A 25,547-nucleotide genomic window follows, 5' to 3' on the forward strand; every position below is an offset into this window, starting at 1 on the left:
CGTTTCCCGGGGAGAAATCGTACGGCGGCGAGTGCGCATGCTCGCTGAGGGCGGGCATAATAATAGGAATACACATTAATGGCAAGACCCTAATTGTAATAATAATTAATAACAAGAATAATAATAGGAATAAACATTAATGTCAAGACCCTAATTGTAATAAATAATAATAAACATTAATGTCAAGGCCCTAACTGTAATAATATTAATAATAATAATTTTTAAAAAAAATTAATGTCAAGGCCCTAATTGTAATAATAATAATAATTATAATAAACATTAATGTCAAGACCTTAATCGTATTGATAATAAAAATAGGATTAAGCATTAATGTCAATGCCTTAATTGTAATAAGAAGAAACATTAATGTCAAGGCCTTAATTGTTACTTAACGAGGAAAATAGACTTCTTATTCAGAGGAATAATATCCTTCCCTTATTTGTCCCTTAGGAAAGAAGAGTAAATTCACTGTCAAGTAATTCCAGAGCCTCCACTTCTTCTTCCTGAAACGCCACCCTCTGCACAGTCCCGCAGGACCATGCCCCAAGGAGCTTACAATTCAGGCTGTGGGAAGAATAAGAAATGGAAGTAAGGGCAGTGAGAGGAGGGGAAATGCTGGGCCTTAATAACCGTGGAGTGGGAAGGGACCCCAGGGGTCCTCTAGTCCACCCCATCCCCACAAGACAGGAATCTCAGCTAAAGCATCCCTGACAGCCGGGCACCCAGCCTCTCCTTAAAAACCTCGACAGAAGGAGAGTCCACCGCCTCCTGAGGGAGACCACAGGAAGGAAGGGTATAAAATCCATGATTCTTTGAGTGCCCTTAAAAAGCTATACAGTACACCCATCTCAACCTATTAGATGAAAAAATCTCCATTACTGTCACATTGAACAACACCCTGCTTTGGCTGATTCAGACGCAGAAATATCCGCTGCTATCTGGCTATGGCAGAATTCACATGACACCTTTGTTCTACGGAGGAATTTTGGTGGGGTAATAGATGATGAGCTTGCTATCTAGGGCTGTGACAGGTGTCGTCTCACCAGAGGCAACAGCACATATTCAAGGCAAATCTAAAAAAATGTAGTATAAACACTGACAATTGGGAAACACTTGCCTGCAAGGGCTTCAGTTGGAGAACAGCCTTGACCAAAGGTGTCATGGGCTTTGAAGACACTCGAACTCAGGACTCAAGGGAGAAACGTGCTAAGAGGAAGGCACACTTGGCAAATCCACACCGTGATCAACTCCTGCCCGGAAACCTAGGTCCCCACTGTGGAAGGACATGTGGATCCAGAATTGGCCTCCATAGTCACTTACGACTCATTGTTAAGACCATGTTCATGGAAGATGCTATGAGGGGAAAAACTGCTCCTTTTCCCATATGGGGTACCCAAGAGCCCATAAAGAGTCCTTTTGTAGGTTCTCTATTGGTAGGAGAAAATAACAGAGACCAACCAGAGAATATTGAGAAGCAAAGCAGCTAGTAAGCCTGATCTTTATTAAAGCTGTTGCAACAGGGTGCTCCCCTCACATGCAGGAGGGGGGAGGGACCCTGAACAAAGGTGTGCTCGCCCTTATACTTTTTAAATTGCCCACCCTCAAACTCCAGACCACCCCCAGAAACATCATACATACATCACAGAAGGGGTGTATCCCAGAACCACCTCTCCTAATATATCATACATACATCAGAGAGGGCGGTCTAAAACAGAATCCTGAGTGTGTTGTTTATCTCCTGTCTGCCATTTACAAGATTGCATTATCTGGGTTTTGGCCACTCTTTTGTTATTAAAGGTAAAGGGACCCCTGACCATTAGGTCCAGTCGTGACCGACTGGGGTTGCGGCGCTCATCTCATTTTATTGGCTGAGGGAGCCGGCATACAGCATGACTAAGCCGCTTCTGGCAAACCAGAGCAGCGCATGGAAATGCCGTTTACCTTCCCGCCGGAGCAGTACCTATTTATCTACTTGCACTCTGACGTGCCTTCAAACTGCTAGGTTGGCAGGAGAGCAGGGACTGAGCAACAGGAGCTCACCTCCTCATGGCAAGTCCTAGGCTCTGTGGTTTAACCCACAGCGCCACCCTTTTGTTATTATAACTACTTAATTCCTGAATCCAGGTCATTGGCTGACCTTATTCACACCTTAAATGTGCCCTTAAGGCAGGATTTGTGAGCACAGAGACAATGGAGAGATTTTCCACTTTCTTCGACCTTCCAGAGAAATATTTGAGGTCATTTTGGGAGAGAGAAAATGGTTTCAGTACTTTTCTGTGGGTTTCAGACATGTGGTTTTGAGGCATCAGGCATAAGCCTGCATTTTATTAATGTTTGATCAGGACTTGTATATTAAAGAGGGCTTAGACTTTCAAAAGTTTCATGCCAGGCAAGAAGGCTAGCTGCTTAAGAAAACACTGACAATGTTTTTCCTAGACAAAGGGGCCCCTTGATTGATAGCAGAAAACAATTCTCAAAGTCGTAAAAGCTGAAATTACAGACTGAGTAAGGACACTGACCCTACATGTTATAGAAGATAAAAAAGGCAGAGATAAACATGATTAGGAATGAGTAAATAGTAAAATAATGCCAATGTGCCTCCCAGTAAAATGAGCCAGATCTTCTAAGGTTAAAAGGCCAAGACCAAATGGAGAAGCATCTAGCTGGCAGAAAGAGAGGCTTTTTGGGAAGTCTTTTTAAAGCATTTTTGGGAAGTCTTTCAAAGCTGTTTTCTTTCTTAAACTGAGAGAGTTTGAGGAAGAGCTAATGGAAACAAAGCAGCTGGCTGAAGCAGCTGGCTGAAGGGGGGGATGTAAACTAAAGAGGCTTCTTTTAAAGCGGTTTTTTACTGTGTTCCTTTTTTACTGAGTTCCCTTTTCTACTTCTACTTTACAAAGGCCTTATTCCTTTTAAGAGGCTACTTGTGTTGTGTATTAAATATATTGGCTTAAATGTAATTATGCAAAGGATTTAAGAAATGCTAGAAGAGTTGTATTTATCCTGGAATTAAGTCAGCCACCAGCCCAGCCCTCTTGCCAGACAGGAAGACGCCATCCAAACGGTTCTGATATATTAGCTGTCAGACATTTGTTTAGAAACCTTCAAATGAAGGAGATCTTTCAATGTTGATGTGAAACTCAAGATCCTTGACATATGTTTAAGATAAAAATTTAAGATTAACCATTTGTTTTAGAAGGCAATAGGGCAAGGAGGGCAAGAGGTGAGCTGGTAATTAAGATTCCATGTAAGATATATTACTACTTATTTGTCATTTATAGATGTAACAATATATAGCTCTTTGTCCTCCATATAAGGACAGGAGGATATGGGTGTATCTTTTTGTGATTGGTTCTAGCAATCAGCCAATAGGAAATTCAACCAGGCTGATTGGACAGAGGCAGCCACAGGAGGAGCAAAAGGGGCTGGATTAAGGGAATATAAGGGCTGGCCATAATGGCAGGAGGCCAGGCCAGAGCTTGGTAACCATATACCACTGTGCCTCTCATTTATTTGTCTGACAAATAAATAATTATTTTAATTTCTCTATTGCTGCGTTGAATATTTCATTCCAGCTAAGCGTTAACCACAAGCAGGGTGCTACAGTTTACATATTTGTATGTGTTTGCTTGGTACATTTATGAATATCTATTTTATATATATAAGACCTTAAAATTCTTATAACAAAGACAATCTTACTCGGCTACGAGCAGTGGCGTAGCGTGGGTTGTCAGCACCCGGGGCAAGGCAAGTAATTTGCGCCCCCTAACCCTAACCCCCAGATGTTGCGCCTGGTGCGGCCGGCCCCCCCTGCACCCCCACGCTACGCCACTGGCTACGAGTAATCTTCAAAGAAGAAGAATTGAAGACAAAAGTGTGGCTGCTGATAGCCCTGGTACAATTGTCCAACACTGGTGGCAGCATTGCAAGAAACAATATAAGCCAGGGGTCAGCAACCTTTTTCAGCCGTGGGCCGGTCCACTATCCCCCAGACCACAAATTCCTATGCCCCACAAATAACCCAGAGATGCATTTTAAATAAAAGGACACATTCTACTCATGTAAAAACACGCTGATTCCCGGACCGTCCGTGGGCCAGATTTAGCAGGTGACTGGTCCGCATCCGGCCCCCGGGCCTTAGGTTGCCTACCCCTGACATAAGCTCTTGGTCCATCAGGAAAATAATAAATCCAGGGATCCTCGATGCCTGTAAAACCAACTGGAAAATCTCTTAGCACAAACCAAAAGATGACTTAACGGCAGGCAAGCTTTCCAGAACTCTTCCTCTGGCTGGAAGTCAAAAGCAAAAAAGGAAGGTCATGTGGTCTGTGTTTAGTCACATACTTAGATGACAAAGCATCTAGTGGCACTTTAAGCACTTACAGATTTATTGTTACAAGGGTTTTTCTTTGGGGGGTGGGGGGGGGTCACCTGGATTCCTTCCAAGCCTGTGATCCTGCATCCAGCAAGGGTTACAACTGAGAAGGAAAGGCAGCGGAGCCTGCCAAACCAGTTCCTTTGTTAAGGGGATGGCTTTGGCTGGCCAGCTTAATGGAGTCATCTGCATCTCAAAGAATGTGCTAGGTTTCAAGAGCTGCAACTGTAGTGATGGCGCTCTCTGGGAAATGGGGGGGGGAGTAGGCATTTTTCCTTCACTTCGCTGGTAGATGGAAGAAGGATAGCTGGAAAAAGACTGGATGATGAAGGCTGGAAGCTGCAGGACACAAGATGTCTTGCACTGTTGTAAACAAAAATCTACCCTTTTTTCCCTTATGGGTATCCAAGAGCTCATATAGAGTCCTTATGTAGGTTCCCTATTGGTAGGAGAAAATAACAGAGGCCAACCAGAGAATATTGAGAAGCAAAGCAGTTAGTAAGCCTGATCTTTATTAAACTGTTGCAACAGGGTCCCCACTCACCACACGCAGGAGGGAGGAGGAACTCGAATAATGGCGCGCAAGGCCTTATATAGACAATTTAAATTCCCTGCCCTGGAGCTCAAGACCACCCCTCCATACTTCATACTTATATCACAGAAGGGGTGTAACCTAAGACCACCCCCACCCCAGATACATCATACCTATATCACAGAAAAGACAGTCTACAGCAGAAATCTGAGTGACACACGCAGGAGGGAGGAGGAACCCAGGTGTGTCCACCCTTATATAGACATTTTTAATTGCCCGCCCTGGAGTTCAAGACCACTCCCAGATACATCATACCTACATCACAGAAAAGGTGGTCTACAGCAGAAATCTGAGTGTCTTTTGTTTATCTCGTCTGACAGGTTTACCTGTTAATGCTCACTTGATTGGATACCCTGGGGAGCCTGGCCAGTCTTCTGTAATGATAAATACTTAGTTCCTGAGCCAGGTCACAGGCTCACACCCTATTCATATCTTAAATGTGCCCTTAAGACAGGATTCGTGAAGGAAAAAGACAATGGGCAGGTTTCCCACTTTGACCTTGCAGGGAAATAATTGAGGTCAATTTGTTCAGGAGTTTTTTTCTCTAGGGTTTTCAGACATGTGGTTTATATATTTATGTATGTGTTTGCTTGGTACTTTTATGAACATTTATTACATATCTAAGACCTTAAAGGGACACGGGTGGCGCTGTGGGTTAAACCTCAGAGCCTAGGACTTTCCGATCAGAAGGTCGGTGGTTCAAATCCCCGCAACAGGGTGAGCTGCCGTTGCTCGGTCCCTGCTCCTGCCAACCTAGCAGTTCGAAAGCACATCAAAGTGCAAGTAGATAAATAGGTACCGCTCCAGCGGGAAGGTAAACGGTGTTTCCGTGCGCTGCTCTGGTTCGCCAGAAGCGGTTGAGTCATGCTGGCCACATGACCTGGAAGCTGTACACCGGCTCCCTTGGCCAGTAAAGCGAAATGAGCGCCACAACCCCAGAGTCAGCCAGGACTGGACCTAATGGTCAGGGGTCCCTTTACCTTTAGACCTTAAAATTCTTATCACAGCGCTGTGCTAGAATTTGGAAAACCAAGGGGGAACCTATGGGAGTGCTAGCACTGTGAGCCCCTCCATCCTATGCTCAGGTTGCATAAATGTGTCAGTTAAATCACATATCCTAAAGACACAAGGAGGTCTCCACTGACCTCTTCCAAAGGAAACAGAACCCTGGAGCCCCTTCCCCCTTGGAGACTGGGACCGCTGTGTGACTTTATAGCACAAGCTTTCATGGACTACAGTCCATGTCAGATGCACTTCAATCGTCCACAGAGGTGTTTGCCACCAAAAGAACATAAGGAGAGGCTGTTGGATCAGGCCAATGGCCCACCTGGTCCAGCATCCGGTTGCGTGGCGAGTTCCCGCCCCCCACCAGGATAAATAAAGACACGAGACACCATGGTTTAAGGTTAAATGGGCGAATTAGGCCACAACTTTATTGAATTCAGGAATGAGAGGCACTGGCTTAGGCATTGGTCCTAACGACTATCCGGCTCCAGCCCATTTGCTGGAGACACGGGGAAGGGTTAACACTATATCGGGGGGGGGGACGTCGACTAGGAGCTCCCCCTTAACGGACCACCCTTCGCTCACTGGGGGGAGGTGATGGCGTTCCTCCCCCCCCCACATCCTCTTAACCCCTTCTTACCAATGCCTACCGCCAATGCCGAAGAGTTGTGACGAGTTGCTACGAGGTAGGCGAAAAACCAAATGGCTGTAAATTGCCAATTGGGAAAAATTCCTACCATGCCCCTTGCGGCGACAGACCGAAGCCCATAGCAAAGTCAGAGACCTACCTAAGGCCTACCTAAAGGGAGGGAGGGCGGGAAAACGTGGGGGCTTAGCTGGCAAAAAGAGGGTGAGCCCCCTCTGCGCCAGCCCTAAATAGGGCAGACACAGCCGGGATTCCCCTGCTCTCGCGGGGGCTGAAACCAGCCCCCGCTCACGTGGGGGGTGGGCGTGAAGCCCGCAACCCCACCTCCTGGGCAGGCCGGAAGTGGCTTTCTCACAGTGGCCAGTCAGATGCCTCAATGAGAAGCCTGCAAGCAGGATCCGAGCATGAGAGCAATACTCTCCCCTCCTGCGGTTTCCTATAAGCATTTATGCACCACCATCTCATAAAATATCAGAGCAATGTACAGCAATGTTTACACGGTGCCAACGAAAAACCATTAAAAACAGTGCAGAGTGTTTGTGAAAATGCCTGGCTAGAGATGTGTCAAAAGACTCTCTGCTGTCTTAGCCTTGGATGCTCAGAAAGGAGAAAGCTGCCTCCAGCTCTGGAAATGCTTGGGATGGAATGTGGGAGGGGGCAGCAGCCTTGAGAGATTGCTCTCGGCCAGGTGATGTTTGGGTTTCAGGTTGCAGCAGCCTCCTCCTCCCAGGAAGACATGCCCCAGCTTCAGGACAGACCAAAGGAAGCAGACCCTTCAAGACTCAGGGGTCAGCAAACTTTTTCAGCTGTAGGCCAGTCCACCTTCCCTCAGACCATGTGGGAGGCTGGACTATATTGGGGGGGGTGAATAAATTCCTCTGCCCCACAAATAACCCAGAGATGCATTTTAAATAAAAGGACACATTCTACTCATGTAAAAACACGCTGATTCCCGGACCGTCCGTGGGCCAGATTTAGAAGGCGATTGGTCCGCATCCGGCCCCCGGGCCTTAGCTTGCCTATCCCTGCTCCTTTCCAGACTTTAAAAAACAACCCCTAAAACAGCAATTTAACATGGATTTTACTATCTAACGAGACCATTGATCCATAAAATGAAAGCAATAATCAATGTTTGGTACTATAAAATAAATAGGACAGTATTGTAGAATGTAGATGATAAAGATTAAAATTATTTTTTCCTTACCTGCCCTGATGATAGTCATTGTTTGGAGGGGGGGCTTTTATCCATTTCCGCAGTCACACAATCAGTAGCTGAACTGGGTTCCACAGCCACAAAAGCAAACTAACCCAAAAAGCCTCAAAAACAAAAGCACCAAACTTAACCCGTTCCAGAAGTCCGTTTGACTTCCGAAATGTTTGAAAACTAAGGCACAGCTTCTGATTGATGCAGCCGCTCCAGAAACAATAGCCGACAGCTGCGTCGGATGTTCAGCTTCCAAAAAACGTTCAAAAACCGGAACACTTACTTCTGGGTTTTTGGTGTTTGGGAACCAAGGTGTTTGAGAACCAAGGTAGCACTGCATATGGTTTGGAAAAGGACAGCCATATTCTTCGATGTTGACTCAAGATGATGAACCGAAACACGACAAGTATCACCTCTTTTTCTCCATGAATGAATCCCTTTGTCCTTTAATCTTTATGTACACAGGTTCATCAGCCCTTATTCCAATTAAGTGACCTTCCCTCTCCACTGCACGCTGTCCTCACATTTTTAAGCATTACCCTAAGTACACAAGAAGAGCCCATCTAATTCAGTATCCTGCTTTCACCGTGGCCAGCCTGATGCCTGTGGAAAACATACAAGCAAGACTCCAGCGCAAGGTTATTCTCCCCACCTGCAAATGATATTCAGAGACATACTGCCTCTGGCCACAAAGCCATTGTGGCTACTAGCCCTTGTCTGCCTTCACCAATAACTTGCTTAGTCCTCTTTTAAAGCCATCCAGGTTGGTGGCCATCACTGTTTCCTGTGGGAGAGAGTTCCACAGTTTAACCCTGTGCTGCATGAAGAAGGAAGAACTACCCGACAGTAAGAGCTGTTCGACAGTGGAATTTGCTGCCAAGGAGTGTGGTGGAGTCTCCTACTTTGGAGGTCTTTACGCAGAGGCTTGACAACCATATGTCAGGAGTGCTCTGATGGTGTTTCCTGCTTGGCAGGGGGTTGGACTCGATGGCCCTTGTGGTCTCTTCCAACTCTATGATTCTATGATTCTATTTTTAAAAAAAAGATATTTATTAAAGTTTTACAAATTATATCAAACAAAACAATACACACAAACACAAACAAAAAAAGAACAAGTATAATTTCATAACCTTATCTTCTTAAAACATATTTCACTGACCTCCTCATACCTCCCCTTTCTGCATTCCCATTTCAAAAATTTAGTTCAGCAAATCCTCTCCCTTAATTTTATCTAATTATCATCCTTACTTTCCTTTCACTTAATCTTTACAGCTGTACTCCATTTGATTTTAAAAGCCACATTATTCTAAAGTTCATAAATTTTACAATATTTCTTAAGGTAGTTCTTAAATTTCTTCCAATCTTCTTCCGCCGTCTCTTTTCCCTGGTCTCGGATTCTGCCAGTCATTTCTGCTAGTCCCATATAGTCTATCACCTTCATCTGCCATTCTTCCAAGGTGGGTAAATCCTGTGTCTATGATTCTATGACTCTAAGAAGTCCCTTTTTTTATCTGTGCTGGATTTCCCAACATTCAGCGTCACCGAATGATCACCGGTTCCAGTATTATGAGAGAGGGGGAACAACTTTATTCTGTCCACTTCCTCCATGCCTGGCACAACTGCATAAAGCTTTGCCATGTTGTCTCACGCTCACCTTTCCTCTAAACTACAAAGTCTCAAAGCAGACTTCATTTCATAGGAGAGTCACTCTATTGTTAATCATTTTGGACACTGCTTTCTGAACCTTTTCCAACTCTGCAATAATATTTTAGAGGCAAAGCAACCAGAACTGTACACAGTACTCAAAATGTGGTCGCACAATAGACTCACACAATGGCACTGTGATATCGGCCGTTTTAATTGTCTTTCCTAATTATCCCTAGCATGGAATTTGCATGTTTCACTGGGTTGACATCTTCACTGAGCTCATACTGTGAACCCAAACTCCTGTCCATCACCACCAGTTCAGGCCCCGTGAGTCAATATGTGAAATTAGAAATATATATATATTGCACCCACGCACATCATTTTAAACTTGTTTGCACTGAATTGCATTTGCCATTTGACCACCTCCAACGGAGAGCTCCTTTTGGAGCCCTTCTGGGCCTCGCTGTTATTCATGCAGATCAAAAAAATTCCTTCCAGTAGCACCTTAAAGACCAACTAAGTTAGTTCTTGGTATGAGCTTTCGTGTGCAAGCACACTTCTTCAGATACACTGAAACAGAAGTTGCCAGACCCTTCTATATAGTGAGAAGGTGGGGAGGGGTATTACTCAGAAGGGTGGTGGGAATGGGTGATAGGCAGATAGCTGAGATGAGCCTGTTGACGACTCTTAACGACTGCAATAGGTCTTACAGGAAAAAGCAAGGTGAGAAATGGCTTTGTCATGTATAATGAGATAAGAATCCAATGTCTTTGTTCAGACTAGGTCTCTCCATGGTTTTAAGTTTGGTAATGAGTTGTAATTCAGCAGCTTCTCTTTCCAGTCTATTTCTGAAATTCCTTTGTAGTAAAACAGCTACTTTGAGATCTTGTATAGAATGTCCTGGGAGATTGAAGTGTTCTCCTACTGGTTTCTCTGTCTTGTGATTCTTGATGTCAGATTTGTGTCCGTTTATTCTTTGGCGAAAGGTTTGGCCTGTTTGTCCAATATAGAGAGCTGAAGGACACTGTTGGCATTTGATGGATTCATGCAGATGTTGGACTTCCCTCGGGGTAGATTTCGCTAATTGACTTATTCACCTTGGCAAGAGAAAAGAGGAAAAAACAGTGATTGTAAGGCGGAGGTCCTAGACGTGCTCAACTGGGAGGAAGCCCCCTGAAGTGGGATACATGTCAGACTAAGTATGTAGACTAAATGTGCTCGGGGGCAAGAGGAGGCAGCTTTTGAGAAGCGAATTCCTCCTTATCTAGGCTTTTAAGGAAATGCATCGCTGTTTGGGGTCTCCCTCCCTCTCTTCTCTTGAAGTTTTCAACCTCTTTTCCCCCTGATGGCTGGGAGAGATAGTGACTTTTGCTCTGAAGTGGGTTGTGTTTTTTTGTTTTGTTTTGTTTTTGCTTTCCAAGGCAGAAACCATTAAGCATGGCATATGTGCCTTAGCCAAAACTAGGAGGAGAAGGAGGGGACCTCAGTTTGGGTGGGTGGGGGGAACAAACAGCCTCCAGATCTAAGTTTATTGTTCTGGAGAGAGAACTGAGGTATAATTACAGGGTGGTGTGGGTTCTCCCCCCCCCCCCCTCTGCCTTTTACAGCCCTTTTGTGAGCCCCACCGGATTCCCTGCAGTTAAATTTCCCCGTCTTGCTCATTCAAGACCAAACGCATCCCTGGCTGCTGCTGCTGCTGCCTCGCCTCTCCAGAGGACCTGAAAACATCCTGGCTTCAGGAGGGCTTCCTGCCCAGCCAGACCCAGCCAGGTAAAACCTTAACTTTGGGAGGCTCTTCTCAAAGGGGGTGAAAGTCAGACGGAGGGCAAAGGGCTGAAGCAGACCCCCAGACTGGGGGGAAGCTTGCGAGGGTGGAACCAGGCGCAAATTGCGGAGCTGCAGAAAAGGAGTTTGTGGCTCAGAGGCAGGGCAGCTGCTTGGCTTGCAGAAGGAGGAGGCAGGTTCGCACCCCAACCCCACCCCACCCCACGCCTCTCCAGGTAGGGCTGGGAATGCTCCCTCTCCACAAAGCCCTGGGGGGGACACTGCCAGGCTGGGTGGGCAATTCGGAGCCAAATGGACCGATGTCCCATCTCTTGCAGGGGCGCAACTAGTGCCAGCGCCTTCCGTCAAGAGTTTGGGTGTAATCTTTGACACCTCCCTTTCTATGGAGGTGCAGATTGCAGCTATAAGAAAGGCGGCATTTTCCCATCTCCGCCTAGCTAAGCAGTTGGTCCCTTATCTCTCTCGCCCTGACCTAGCCACAGTGATCCATGCGACGGTCACCTCCAGGCTTGACTACATAACTCACTGTACGTGGGGCTGCCCTTGAAACTGACCCAGAAACTCCAGCGGGTGCAGAATGCTGCAGCGAGGCTCCTCACGGGGTCTCTGCCATGGGAGCATATTCACCCAGTGCTATACCAGCTGCACTGGCTCCCAGTGGAGTACAGGATCAGGTTTAAGGTGCTGGTTTTAACCTTTAAAGCCCTATACGGCCTAGGACCCTCGTACCTACGGGACCGCCTCTCCTGGTATGTCCCACGGAGGACCTTGCGGTCTACAAATAACAACACCCAACACCCTGAAGATCCCAATGCCCAGGGAGATTAGACTGGCCTTGACAAGAGACCAGGGCCTTTTCGGTCGTGGCCCCAGCCTGGTGGAACGCTCTCTCACAAGAGACCAGGGCCCCGCAAGATTTGACATCTTTCCGCAGGGCCTGCAAGACAGAACTGTTCCGCCAGGCCTTTGGCCAGGGTTCAGTCTGACTCATTTTCTGTCTGTATGAACAAGTACGAAGGAGGCTTCCCAGCCCGCTCACAGGTCCTTATAATATCAGTGGAAATAGTTGGTCCTGGCGAGTATTAACCGCTTTCAATTTTAACTTGAGGGTGGCCATTTGTCCAGTCTAATTTTAATTTTAATTTATTTGAAATAATTTTGGGATGCATTTTAATCAATTGTTTGTTTGTTTTTATGTATATTGTGTTTTTATTTGATGTTAGCCGCTCTGAGCCCAGCTTTGGCAGGGGAGGGCGGGATACAAATTATTATTACTATTACTATTACTATTACTATTATTATTGGGAATGTTGGGCTAAGGGAACCATATGTTATGGATCTCTTATGGGGCAACACATAGAATTTCAGAGTTGGAAGGGGACCCTGAGGATCATCCAGTCCACCCCTCAGCAATATGCAGCTGTCCCATATGGTAATCGAACCTGCAATCTTGGTGTTATCAGCACCACTGCTCTAACCAACTGGCCTGAGCAGGCTTCCTCAACCTTCGCCCTCCAGATGTTTTTGGCCTACAACTCCCATGACCCCTAGCTAGCAGGACCAGCAGTCAGGGATGATGGGAATTGTAGTCTCAAAACATCTGGAGGGCTGAGTTTGAGGAAGCCTGGGCCAGAGGAAGGAAGAAAAGGTAACAAGCCTGGAAAACAATGCATGAAATATCCACTGTATGCCAAATATTTAACTCTCCCCGCCTTCTAGTAGCACATTGTCCTCTCCCAGTGGCATTTCTGCCTGACTCCACTCCCCTGCTTTGCTGAATCCACTTTGTCTCCTTCCTGTTCCTTCTTTCTCCCTCGTCTCATGACTTCTGTCCTCCTGCTCCCCGCGCCTAGAATAGCACACAAAGGCCAGTTGTCCCCTGTTTCTTGAACCCAAGCCCTTTTCTGTAAGCGCCATGGCGTCAGAGACCTGGCTATATTTGCCTATGTGAAAACCTTATCAGGCATCTTCAGATGTGGGTTGGTGACTGTTGCACCAACGCTCCTTCCCTGCTCCTCCTTGCTTTTTAAAAAAATTATTCATTTTTCTTTTTCATTCATTACATACATCTCCTATTCCTAACATTTGCTACGCATTCCTTCCTCCCTCCCCTCCTGGGCTTCCCCCAACTTCCGCTTCTGGTTTGTTTCCCCTTTTGCCCACTTTGCTCCCTCCTAAAAGAAAATAATGCTAATAACATATTTATACAATAACATCAAACCTAAAAACATAAAGATGAAAATAAGTACACCATATTGTTTCTCTATCTTCTACACATTTTCTAAGACTAATGATGTGGAAGTTTATTTAAATCCTGCCATCAAGTCTATAGACTTTCTTTGTTTCTGCAAGTATAATATAAATGGTTCCCATTCTTTTTCAAAGTGTCTGTTGCCTTTTTCTCTTAGTCTGTCTGCCATTTTTGCCAGTTCTGCATAGTTCATCAACTTCTCTTGCCATTGTTCTTTAGTTGGTATTTCTCCAGTCTTCCAATTTTGTGCAATCAACATTCTCGCAGCTGTAGTGGCATACATAAATAAAGTCCTCTTTTCTTTCAGTATATCTTGGCCTAAGATACCTAGTAGAAAGGCTTCTGGGTTTTTTTACAAACATTATTTTCAACATTTTCTTCAACTCATTATATATCATTTCCCAATAAGCTTTTACCTTTTTGCAATCCCACCACATATGATAAAACGTGCCTTCTGCTTCGCACCTCCAACACTCTTTCTTTTTTATACATTTTTGCCAATTAACTGGCGATATATACCATCTATACATCATTTTCATTTAATTCTCTCTCAATAATATGCAGTCTGTAAATTTCAAGTTTACTTTCCACAACCCTGCTCCTCCTTGCTTAGCCCCCAAACCTCTCTCCCATCCCTGCCTCGATCGCACCCTCAGAGCTGTTTAATAGATAACGGCAGGTGTAATCATCTCATAATACTAATTATTATGAATGGCCTCTTGGGAAAAGCTTTGGAGAAATGACTTAAAGTTTATGGCTTGCTATATTTTAAAAGAAAATTCTATGAAGATGTTCTACCAATGGTACGTTACACCAAGCAAACTGGCGAAAATGTATATAACCAGCTCAAATCTTTGCTGGAGATGTAAAGAATCAGAGGGAACAATGTATCACATGTGGTGGAAATGTCATAAAGATTTTAAAAAAAACTTTTGGGAAATCATCTCTAATGAGCTTTCAAAAACGTTCAAATCAAAAAGCTGGGAGCCTTCTCGTTAGGTATTATTGCTGCAGACATAGCGAAAGAATTAAGAAAGGTATTTATGTACGCAACTGCTGCGGCGAGAATGTTAATAGCTAGATGGTGGAAGGGAGATAAAATACCAACTAAATTGGAATTGCAGGCGAAGTTATTTGAATATGTAGACTTGGCAAAGATGACAGGGAAAATTAGGAATAATAATTTAACAAAGAATGAGATTATATTATATTTAAAAGAACATTGTTCTCAGATAAAATCTTTTACATGTTTAGAACAACTTCTGCAATGATATATTCTACCAAGAATGTGGACAATTAACAATAAGTTAAAAAACATGCAAATATGCAGTCAACAAGATAATGATGGACCCCTATTGAGGATGACAGAAGTCCCAATATATGGAATAATTTTATTTTATATGCGAAAATTTCTTTGTATGTGAGGTGATTTCTTTTCTTTTCTGTTCTTTTGTGGTGGAGGGAACACTTCCTTCCGGGTTTCCGGCGTTTGAGTACCAAGGCGTTTGAGAACCAAGGTACCACTGTAGTTCTCTCTTTCCCCTCCAGGCTCCTGATGGAGGTCCCGATCCCACTTGCTCTCCTCCTGGCCGCCTGGAGCTGCTCCTTCCCCTCCTGCTGCTCCTCCTCGCCCTCCTTCGCCTACCAGCTGGCCCAGCTGAGCAGCCGCCGCAGCAGCTGCAAGCCCGTGCCCAGCAGCATGAGCCTGTGCCACGGCGTGGGCTACAGCGAGATGCGCTTGCCCAACCTCCTGGGCCACGAGACCATGAAGGAGGCGCTGCAGCAGGCCGCCTCCTGGGTGCCCCTCCTCACCAAGCAGTGCCACCGAGACACCAAGAAGTTCCTCTGCTCCCTCTTCGCCCCCGTCTGCATCAGCGAGCTGGACGAGCCCATCTTCCCCTGCCGCTCCCTCTGCGAGGCCGTCCGGGACGGCTGCACCCCCGTCATGGCCGCCTTCGGCTTCCCCTGGCCGGAGATGCTCAACTGCAGCCGCTTCCCCCGGGGGAACGAGCTCTGCGTCCCGCCTGCCGGCCCGGCCGACAGGGTGCGGCTCCCAAAAGAAGGTAGGCGAGAGATGCGCGGGGCGGGTGGCCGGGGCGGGAAAGTGCCCAGGGAGGTCCAGGGCAAGGGGCACAGCAGCCCAGTTCTCCCTTCCCTCTGAGTTGCCTTTCCCCCCCTCATTGCTTCCCTCAGAGGGTCGGACAAGGACTTGGGAGACATGGGTTCGAATAACACACCCCGCCTCGGCCATGAAGTTCCCTTGGGCACACTTCGCTGTGTGATAGGAATTTTGAGGTCTTAGATATATGTTAAATGTTCTTACGTGGACCAACGAAGCACGTACATAGATCAGCACAGGAAGACCGACCTGAAACCATTTTTGATTCCCAAACTGACCAAATGTATTCTCTACAAGGTCAAAGGAAAATGGAAAAGCCTCCCCATTGTCTTTTCCTTCACAAATCCTGTCTTAAGGGCACATTTAACCTGTGACCTGGCTCAGGAACTAAGTATTTGTCATTACAAAATACTGGCCAGGCTCCCCAGGGTATCCAATCAAGTGAGGATTAACAGGTAAACCTGTCAGATGAGATAAACAAGGCACTCAGATTTCTGCTGTAGACCACCTTTTCTGTGATGTAGGTATGATGTATCTGGGGGTGGTCTTGAACTCCAGGGCGGGCAATTTAAAATGTCTATATAAGGGTGGATACATCTGGGTTCTGGGTTCCTCCTCCCTCCTGCGTGGGGTGCGTGAGGACCCTGTTGCAACAGATCAAGAAAGATCAGGCTTACTAGCCGCTTTGCTTCTCAATATTCTCTGCTTGGCCTCTGTTATTTTCTCCTACCAATAGGGAATCCACGTAAGGACTCTATACGGGCTCTTGGATACCCCATAAGGGAAAAAAGGGCATATTTTTGTTTACAACAGCTGGCTTCCCTCAGCCCAATCTACCTCACAAAGTTGTTGTTGGGGTTTTAAACGAGGAGGGGAAAGAACTGCGTGCAGCACCTTGAGCTCATTGGAGAGGCAGGTCGGACATATTCTTTCCTTAAGCAAGTGCAATAGACAAAACAGAAACACAAGACATAAAATAAATCAGTGCGTCAATGCGACCCGGTCAATTGGGTACCTGCCCTGACAGATATCAGCATATGTATGCTGTGATTCAATTGGGAAAGGCAGCGTTCATTTCTGAGCACCTCAATTGAAGAAGGATGTTGAGAAGCTGGAAGGTGTGCAGAGGAGGGCGACCAAGATGGACCAAGCGCCCGGGATACATGCCTGATGAGGAACGGTTGAAGGAGCTGGGTATATTTAGGATATATCTCCTTTCCTCCTCCAGACACAGTGTGTGCTGCCTGTCTGCATACTGAGATTGGGGAGAAGGAATTCCTGGAGAATGTCTGCAGCCAGAACTTTGGTGAGTCTCTCGTTCTGTGTGCTGGCCGGGGATAAGTGGTGCTGTATGTCTGGGGAGAAAAAATCACGTGAATGGAAAACAGCCCACAAGTGAAATGGCACTTCCCTCTCTTCTCCTTCAACCCCCAAATTACAGGGGGATCCCCAGAAGTGGTTTGGGAAGTGCCTGGGGAAAGAAGAAGGAAAGGCCATTCGTTCATTGCGCTTGCGAATGTTGCTCGACGGGCGCATTGACTCGCAATATACTCCCATTACCAATTATTCCACATCTAATTTTTGAAGCCACATTCGCAAGACGTTCGGCCAAATCCGTATGGGTTTCGTAGTTTCTTGGCTAGTGCTGCTTTTTTATGGTTCCCACTCCCACCCCGACCTTGTCAAACCGATTACAAAACTGGATACGGGGTAAGCCATAATGTAGACACCCCCTAACAGCCATTTTGCTGGTGCATTTGACAGCTTCGTGAACATCGGGCGGGTGGGGAGAGGTTGGGGTGGAGGCCACCCCAAAAAAGTCCTGCACGTTTGGTGAAGGCATACCCCACCCCACCCCTTCTGATGTGAACTGCCCTGAGATCTTTAGAGGGTCAGTGGTATATAAATTTGATTGATAAATAAATAACAGAAAACACCTCTCTGTGCAAATGCAGCTTGAAATGCAACAGTGGATGGAATGATATTGCCGTGTTTCAAGCCACAATTGTGAACGCAATCAGCATCTACAACCCTGCCTGCCTGCCCCAAATTAGCCATGGTTTGTGCATTGTGGGGGGTTGGACTAGATGACCCTTTCGTCCCTCCCAACCTTGTAATTCTAAGAGGAGCAGTGCCAGATTTACGTATAAGCTAAACAAGATATAGCTTAGGGCCCCACTCTCTTGGGGGCCCCCAAAAAATGTACAGGGGGAAAAACCTGGATGTACCAAAATATAAGATAAAAAACAAATAAATTAAAAGCTACACACAGCAACAGTGTTTTGTGTTGTGTAGGCTCCTATGATGGGCCCCGCCTGCGAGCCTGCTCCCTAAAATATCACTGCTTTGCTCATTTCTATATAAAGGGTGCCTACATGCTGTGGGTTAAACCACAGAGCCTAGGACTTGCCGATCAGAAGGTCGGTGGTTCGAATCCCCGCGACGGGGTGAGCTCCCGCTGCTTGGTCCCTGCTCCTGCCAACCTAGCAGTTTGAAAGCACGTCAAAGTGCAAGTAGATAAATAGGTACTGCTCCAGCGGGAAGGTAAACGGCATTTCCGTGCGCTGCTCCGGTTCTCCAGAAGCGGCTTGGTCATGCTGGCCACATGACCCGGAAGCTGTACACTGGCTCCCTCGGCCAGTAAAGCGAGAAGAGCGCCACAACCCCAGAGTCTGTCATGACTAGACCTAATGGTCAGGGGCCCCTTTACCTTTACCTTTACATTCTGCTATTTATAATTATTAGTAGTTTGCATCATATATTTACAGCTATTATTATTTCATGTTATAGCAAGAGTCTAGAGACTAGATTAGGAGTCTTTGCCAATTGTGTTTCTAAAGGAACTTTTGTTATCGCCAAATGCCAATGTGTTTGCATTATTAAGTTTGTTGCGAATAAAAAATCATTTTAAGTTAGAGCTTAATAATTATTTCACTATTAATGTACTTCTTCCTAACTGCATTTCAGTTCCACAGTCACTTTGATAAAATGCCTATTTTGTTATGTACAAATGGTTTTAGATACCTATTGGGTCCATAAATGACCATATAGCATATATTCAACACAAAAAGCAGCGACAATTTTGTTGTTGACAAAGGACAGCTGGACATATAAAGGGCCCCATTACCTTCAATAGCTTAGGGCATCATCAAACCGAAATCTGGCCCTGCTGAAGAGGCATACAGAGGTCAGGGTGGGGGGTCCTAGCCAATGGCCACCAGAAATGGTCCAGGCATAGCTGCCAACTTTTCCCTTTTTTAAAGGGAAATTCCCTTACAGTGGTGCCCCGCAAGACGAAAAACTCGCTAGACGAAAGGGTTTTTCGGTTTTGCGTTGCTTCGCTAGACGAATTTCCCTATGGGCTTGCTTCGCAAGACGAAAACGTCTTGCGCTTTTTTTTAAAGCCGCTTGATGAGGCGCAGTTGCGATGGACCGTGCTTCGCAAGACGAAAAACATCGGAAGATGAAAAGACTCGCGGAACGAATTCTTTTCGTCTTGCGAGGCACCACTGTATTCCAAATAGGATTCCTCACAAGAAAAGGGAAAAGTTGACAGCTATGGGTACAGGAATTGCAGGGGCAGCCCTTGACGGCAGGGAACGAGGTGGGCAAAACAGGAGAGGGGAAAAAACCCAACTTGCAGAGGAGCCTCCCTATTAACCCTGTCTCCCCCCCCCCCCCACTTCTCCCTGTCTCCCGCAGCCTTAAAAATGAGCATCAAATCTTCATCTGCCATCGACGGGGACCTCCAGGTGACCCCTGACCTCCGGGGGCGCACCCTTTACAGGCAGGACGGCTGGTCGGAGGAAGAGCTGAAGAAGCCGGTTCTGTGGCTGACCGACGGAGAGGCCTGCTCCTGCGAGGAAGTGACGGCGGCAGGGCCTGGGTCCGTGGTCCTTGCCATGGGGCACAGGGTAGCTGGCCGGCTCGTCCTCTCCTGGGTCAGGAGGTGGCGGCGGGGGGAGAAGGAGCTGAAGAAGTTCACCAGGGCCGTGCGGAAAATGCAGTGTTAAGCAGAGGCGGCGGCGTTTCCTCCTCCCCTCCCCTCCCGTCACCAGGTTCTGCGATTTATCTTCTGCTGCGGAATTCCTGCATAACGGGGGGTTGGGATGGATGACCTTGTGGGGTCCCTTCCAACTTTGCACATCTATGGTTCAAGCCAGACAATGCGTTTAGATTTAGCCGGGCTTCTGGCGTGCCCCACACTTCCTCCAGGTGGTGTTAGGATATGGTATCTAATATTGGATAAAAGTTCACTGGCCAGGGGTTGGGGAAGGTAGCCTTTGTTGGTCACCAGAAACGCAGAGGTGGCCTGCGCTGATGCAAATTGGCAGAGGCAGGTTGAAGAGCAGAAATTATGCTCAGTTTCAGGCACAAAAGCAACTTCCTTTCCTAGCCAAAAGGCCTCTCTTGCTAGCCAGTTTCCAGCTCTAGGGTGCCACCACTCCAAACTTCCATCCAGATTAGAATTTACCTCTGCGTGGAAACGGCAGGGCTACAGACATTTGTTCCTCCCCAGCCTCAAATTAGTAGACTACTGGGGTGTGTGTGTGTGATATTTCCCCCGAAATCCAGCATTTTATACTGCGTGTTCGCATTTCATGGCTTGTTTATCCACTAAAACGTTTGTTTTAACACATGAATCAATAAATATACAGTCGTTTGTGAACCTTCCTTCTTGGTTTCTAACGTTAAACAAATTGGAGTTCTTGTTATTAAATATACCAAGAAACAAGCACACCAAGAACTCAGGCCACACGTAGTTGTTATCTCTGAGAAACATAGAAAATAACAGGATATATTTATCCAAAAGTCTTCAAACTTACATGACCCTTTTAAAAAGTAGCTGATGAAGGTGAATACGTCGAAACGGCCCTGTCCTGGCTTCTGATCCATAACTGACTTCTGACTTTTCCTCAATGATTGAAACTCAGACCTTCACGTCGAATCTGACTATGGACTAACATGAACTTATCTCTGCTCATAAACTCTTATCTCTAATTCTGTAACGAATTGTGCTGTTATACATATCTTTATGAGTTTGAGTTTCTAATCTCTGTTAGAGTTTGTAATCTCTATTTGAGTTTGTAATCCTTGTCAGAATACATACTTTTGAATGGATTAGTTTTTGTTACAATTGACTATTAATTTGCGAGTAGGGACCACTCCCACTACTGAAACTTATATTGGCCTGAGTTCTTGGTGTGCTTTTTTTTCTTCTAAATTTTTTTCCTGATTTTCCAGAATTTTTAAACAAACAAACATACATTTTAGCTGTACTTAATCCAATCTTGGTAACATTGTTAAGTGACTTCCCCAAATCCCCCTAGCTGAATTTCAGGGTATTTCATTGTGACGGTTTTCCAAAACCAATTTTCTCATAAAATTAACTTCATCACTTAACATCTTTCTTCCTTTTCATTTTAACTTTAAACATATTATTCTCTAACATCACATATTTAAATCCTAGGCCTTTCTGGTATTTGCAAGTTTTTCCAATTAAGTTATCTTAGCATATTTAACTACCGTATTTTTCGCTCTATAACACGCACTCGACCATAACACGCATGTAGTTTTTAGAGGAAGAAAATCTGTTGGCATGCCACCCGTAGGCATTCCCTCCATAACACGCACAGACCTTTCCCCTTACTTTCTAGGAGGAAAAAAGTGAGTGTTATGGTGCAAAAAAATACAGTAAATAGTCTTAGAATTTCATCCATTCCTCCTGGTACTCCTCCTCCTTCTGGTCGCGCTCTTCCCGTCAGGTCGGCTAGCTCCGAAAAGTCCATCATCTTCATCTGCCATTCCTCCACTGTTGGAACTTCTTGTGTTTTCCAATTCTTAGCTAACAAAATTCTAGCTACAGTTGTGGTATACAAAAACAATCTAACATCTTTCTTGGGCAGTTCCAGACCTGTTATTCCAAGAAGAAAGGCCTCTGGTTTCTTAATAAATTTATATTTCAACATTTTTTTCAATTCATTATAAATCTTCTCCTAGAAGTCTTTCACCTTGGGGCAGGTCCACCACATGTGATAAAAGGTACCCTCTTTTTCTTTACATTTCCACTTGGTGTGCTTTTTTCTTGCTTCCTTCTTGGTTTCTGGCCGGGAGGGAAGCTCAAGTCGGACAGGGCCTCAGCAGAAAGGACTCAGACGTGTATTGAGAGAAAGGGGAGGAGCAGGCTCTGGTTAGCTCAGAGATGAGGGGGAAAGGCACTCTGCACATACTCAGAGGCACACGTGTTCTACAAGTCAAATAAGTGTCTCTCTCAGGTTAAGATCTTGGGCAGGGGCTGTTCATAAAGCACCTCTTCGTCCACGGAGCTCCTCTTACTTATTTATTATTTGTTTATTCTATTTATATCCCACCTTTTCCTCCGAGGAGGTGCTACACGTTGTTCTTTCCCCGACACCTGATTCAATCTCTATGACCACTCTGTGAGGTCAATGAGGCTGAGAGAAGGCAGTGACTGGTGCCCGAAGCTCACCCATCGAGCTTCATGGCCAAGGGAAGGGACTTGAACCCGGGTCTCTCCCAGATCCCAGTCTGACACTCTTATCCGCTACACTGCCAGCCTGGGTCTTTTAAGGAATCTGAGACGGTGAGCCAGCCTGCAAAACTGATGGCATTTGCCACCACAACATTGGTGGTGGTTCTTGAGCATGGGCAAAATGATGCCACCGGCAAATTTAAGAAATACAGTGGTACCTCGGGTTACATACGCTTCAGGTTACAGACTCCGCTAACCCAGAAATAGTACTTTGGGTTAAGAACTTTGCTTCAGGATGAGAACAGAAATCCGTGCTCTGGCGGCGCAGCAGCAGCAAGAGGCCCCATTAGCTAAAGTGGTGCTTCAGGTTAAGAACAGTTTCAGGTCAAGTACGAATTAAGTACTTAACCCAAGGGAGCACTGTAGCAACAATAGTGGTGCAAGTTGAATGGGGGGGGGGCGGAAGTTTATCAGGCTCAGCTTCTCCTTTCCTCGCAGCGTTCCGGCTAAATGCACAGCCTGGGCTAATCTTGGCCTCAGAGCCGCTGAAAGGAAGTAGGTCAAGCCCAGACCTGCAGGTGGGAGAAAATGGCCCCTCTCAAAGGGAACCGAAACAATCGAGGTGAAATGAGATTTGTTCCAATGTGTTCCCAGTTATGCTCTTTGGAGCTGAGGAATTTGGTTTTTGAAAATTTCCTAATCAAGAACATAGATGCAAAAAGTGCTTGCTCCATTGCTGAAACGCATTGGCATGCCTGGGAGTCATTCTGGACTCACAGCTGTCCATGGAGGCACAGGTCAATTATGTGTCCAGGGCAGCTGTCTTCCAGCTCCATCTGGTCCGCAGGATGAGACCTTCTTTGCCCGCAGACTGTCTCGCCAGAGTGGTGCATGCTCTGGTTATCTCTCGCTTGGACTACTGCAATGCACTCTACGTGGGGCTACCTTTGAAGGTGACCCGGAAACTACAACTCATCCAGAATGCGGCAGGTGGCCTGGTCACGGGGAGTGGCCGCCAAGACCACATAACACCAGTCTTGAAAGGCCTACACTGGTTCCCAGTACATTTCCGAGCACAATTCAGAGTGTTAGTGTTGACCTTTAAAGCCCTAAACAGCCTTGGTCCAGTGTACCTGAAGGAGCGTCTCCACCCCCATCATTCTGCCCGGACACTGAGGTCCAGTTCCGAGGGCCTTCTGGCAGTTCCCTCGCTGCAAGAAGCAAAGTTACAGGGAACCAGGCAGAGGGCCTTCTCGGTAGTGGTGCCCGCCCTGTGGAACGCCCTCCCATCAGATGTCAAAGAAATAAACAACTACCTGACTTTTAGAAAACATCTGAAGGCAGCCCTGTTCAGGGAAGTTTTTAATGTGTGACATTTTAATGTATTTTTAATCTTTGTTGGAAGCCGCCCAGAGTGGCTGGGGAAACCCGGCCAGATGGGAGGGGTACAAATAATAAAAAATTATTATTATTATTATTATTATTATTATTATTATTATTATTATTAAGCCACCCTTCATGCAAAGGTTCATAGATATAGCTCCCCTCCTTTTATCCTCCCAGTAACCCTGCGAAGCGGCTTATTTTGCTTCTGCAGAAGCTTCAAGGGCCTCCACCTTTCCCTCAGAAGCGGAGCTCCCTCTGCCTCGTCACCTGTGCCAGGATGACGGCAGGTGCGAAGCGAAACCCAAGAGGCGGCTTAGGTGACAGCATCCATCATTTATGGCTCTGGGCAGGAGGGATGCTGCTCCGCTCGGCCTCTCGCCCCAGACGCCTAGGGGAGTCAAGAGGGGCTCTGCATCCCAGCCTCCAGGTGGGACATGACTGAGCAGGTAAGAACTGCCTCTCCCCCCCACACACACCTGTGTCCTCAGCATCCTGGCGGTAGCGCTGCCTCTGTTGTTTCAGGTGAGGCAGAGAGGAGAGGAATAATTTTTATTCATTTGCTGCATCGTTTTTTTCTCTAAGGATGGCGCGCGCAATTCTCCCCCTCCTCATTTAATCCCCACAACAACCCTGTGAGGTAGGGCAGGCTGAGAGGCAGCGACTGGCCCCCAACGTCCCTCCAAGCGAGCTTCAAGTGGTCAAATGGGAATTTGAACCCTGGTCTCCAAAGTCTTAGTCCGACACTCTAACCCAGGGGTCAGCAACCTTTTTCAGCCGTGGGCCGGTCCACTATCCCTCAGACCATGTGGGGGGCCAGACTATATTTGGGGGGGGGAGGACGAATTCCTATGCCCCACAAATAACGCAGAGATGCATTTTAAATAAAAGTGCACATTCTTCTCATGTAAAAGCAGGCTGATTCCTGGACCGTCCGCAGGCCGGACTGAGAAGGCGATTGGTCCGCATCCAGCCCTCGGGCCTTAGGTTGCCTACCCCTGCTCTAACCACTACACCCCACTGGTTCTTGGTCACTCCCAGAGCTCAGAATCCGTGAGGAAACCAATTCCCTTTGGTTTATTACTCATTCTATTAAAGTGCCCCACACAGATCCTACCCCCAAAAGTTCTTTGCAAAACGCATGAGGTTATTTCTTCGTCTTTTTGGATCCCCGCTGCCCATTCCCTTCTGATGATAAAATGACCACCAGATAATAGTTGCCTCTTCAATTTCACATGCTGAATGACCACCTTCTGTCCAATGACGGCTGGCATTGATGTTACTGAACTATCCCCACCCAGAAGAGTTGATGTGGGTACCAAATTCAAAAGACGCACCTATCTATATCGGAGGTCTCTTAAAAGCAAGGCAGGCAGCCAGCAGTTAACCTGGATGTGGTTTGTTAGAAAAGTTTCATGCTTCGGAATAATGCAGTCTGGGTGGAGGGTCTCACTGGCTGTGAGGTGTAGTGGTTAGAGTGCCAGACTCTACAACCAATGGAGGAGTGTGCCTTTGGAGCTGAAGTCAAACTCTTGGAAGGCTGCAGTGCCTACTGTAGAGACCGATAGGGGAGAGAGATGTTTTGTTGCAGCCGGGGCAGATGAAGGCGTCCGGTTGTGCTGCTGCAGATGTACCCAGGCGTTTCTCCTCCCAGAGGTCATTCCTCCTCTGGTCCCTGCTATAGATGCACAACCTGACTGCCTGTCTCTGGCCACTGCGGTCGTCCGCAAGGGATTCCCACAGGGCTGAGTTGGTGCTGCCAGCCTTCATATCATGTTTGCAGACATCTTCGTAGTGCAGAGTTAGTCTGCCAACTGGCTTGGCACCTGAAGCCAGCTCCCCCTAGAGAACATCCTTGGGGACCCTGCATCTTCCATTCTGTGAACGTGACCAAGCCAGAGTAGACAGGAATGTGAACAGGCTGGGGATGTGGGCTTAGAAGAGCACATCTTGGTTTGAAAGCCACCACCAGTGTGGTGTAGTGGTTAAGAGCGGTAGTCTTGTAATCTGGTGAACTGGGTTTGCTTCCCTGCTCCTCCACCTGCAGCTG

The 25,547-nt window shown here is 46.5% G+C and overlaps 1 protein-coding gene across 2 annotated transcripts; it reads left to right on the forward strand.

Annotated features, from left to right (window-relative positions):
* Window positions 1-547: 547 nt before the first annotated feature.
* On the forward strand, window positions 548-20,295 carry LOC310705317 (secreted frizzled-related protein 2-like). Of its 2 annotated transcripts, none has more exons than XM_083499955.1 (4): window positions 548-588; window positions 15,051-15,565; window positions 16,850-16,927; window positions 19,324-20,295. In XM_083499955.1, the coding sequence occupies exons 2-4, from the start codon at window positions 15,058-15,060 to the stop codon at window positions 19,632-19,634; spliced, it is 897 nt and encodes a 298-aa protein (XP_083356081.1). In that variant the 5' UTR covers window positions 548-588; window positions 15,051-15,057; the 3' UTR covers window positions 19,635-20,295. The 2 variants fall into 2 exon arrangements, with proteins under 2 accessions (XP_083356081.1, XP_083356080.1); XM_083499954.1 differs by lacking the exon at window positions 548-588 and adding an exon at window positions 10,949-11,236.
* The last annotated feature ends 5,252 nt before the right edge of the window (window positions 20,296-25,547 follow it).

Source organism: Podarcis liolepis, assembly GCF_965112155.1.
Source record: "Podarcis liolepis genome assembly, chromosome: 4".
Lineage (NCBI taxonomy): Eukaryota > Metazoa > Chordata > Lepidosauria > Squamata > Lacertidae > Podarcis > Podarcis liolepis.

Coding starts and splice junctions, on each gene's coding strand:
- LOC310705317 (XM_083499955.1), top strand. CDS start 15,058: ATGGAGGTCCCGATCCCACTTGCTCTCCTCCTGGCCGCCTGGAGCTGC. Junction 15,566..16,849: donor GGTGCGGCTCCCAAAAGAAG/GTAGGCGAGAGA, acceptor TTCCTCCTCCAG/ACACAGTGTGTGCTGCCTGT. Junction 16,928..19,323: donor TGTCTGCAGCCAGAACTTTG/GTGAGTCTCTCG, acceptor TGTCTCCCGCAG/CCTTAAAAATGAGCATCAAA.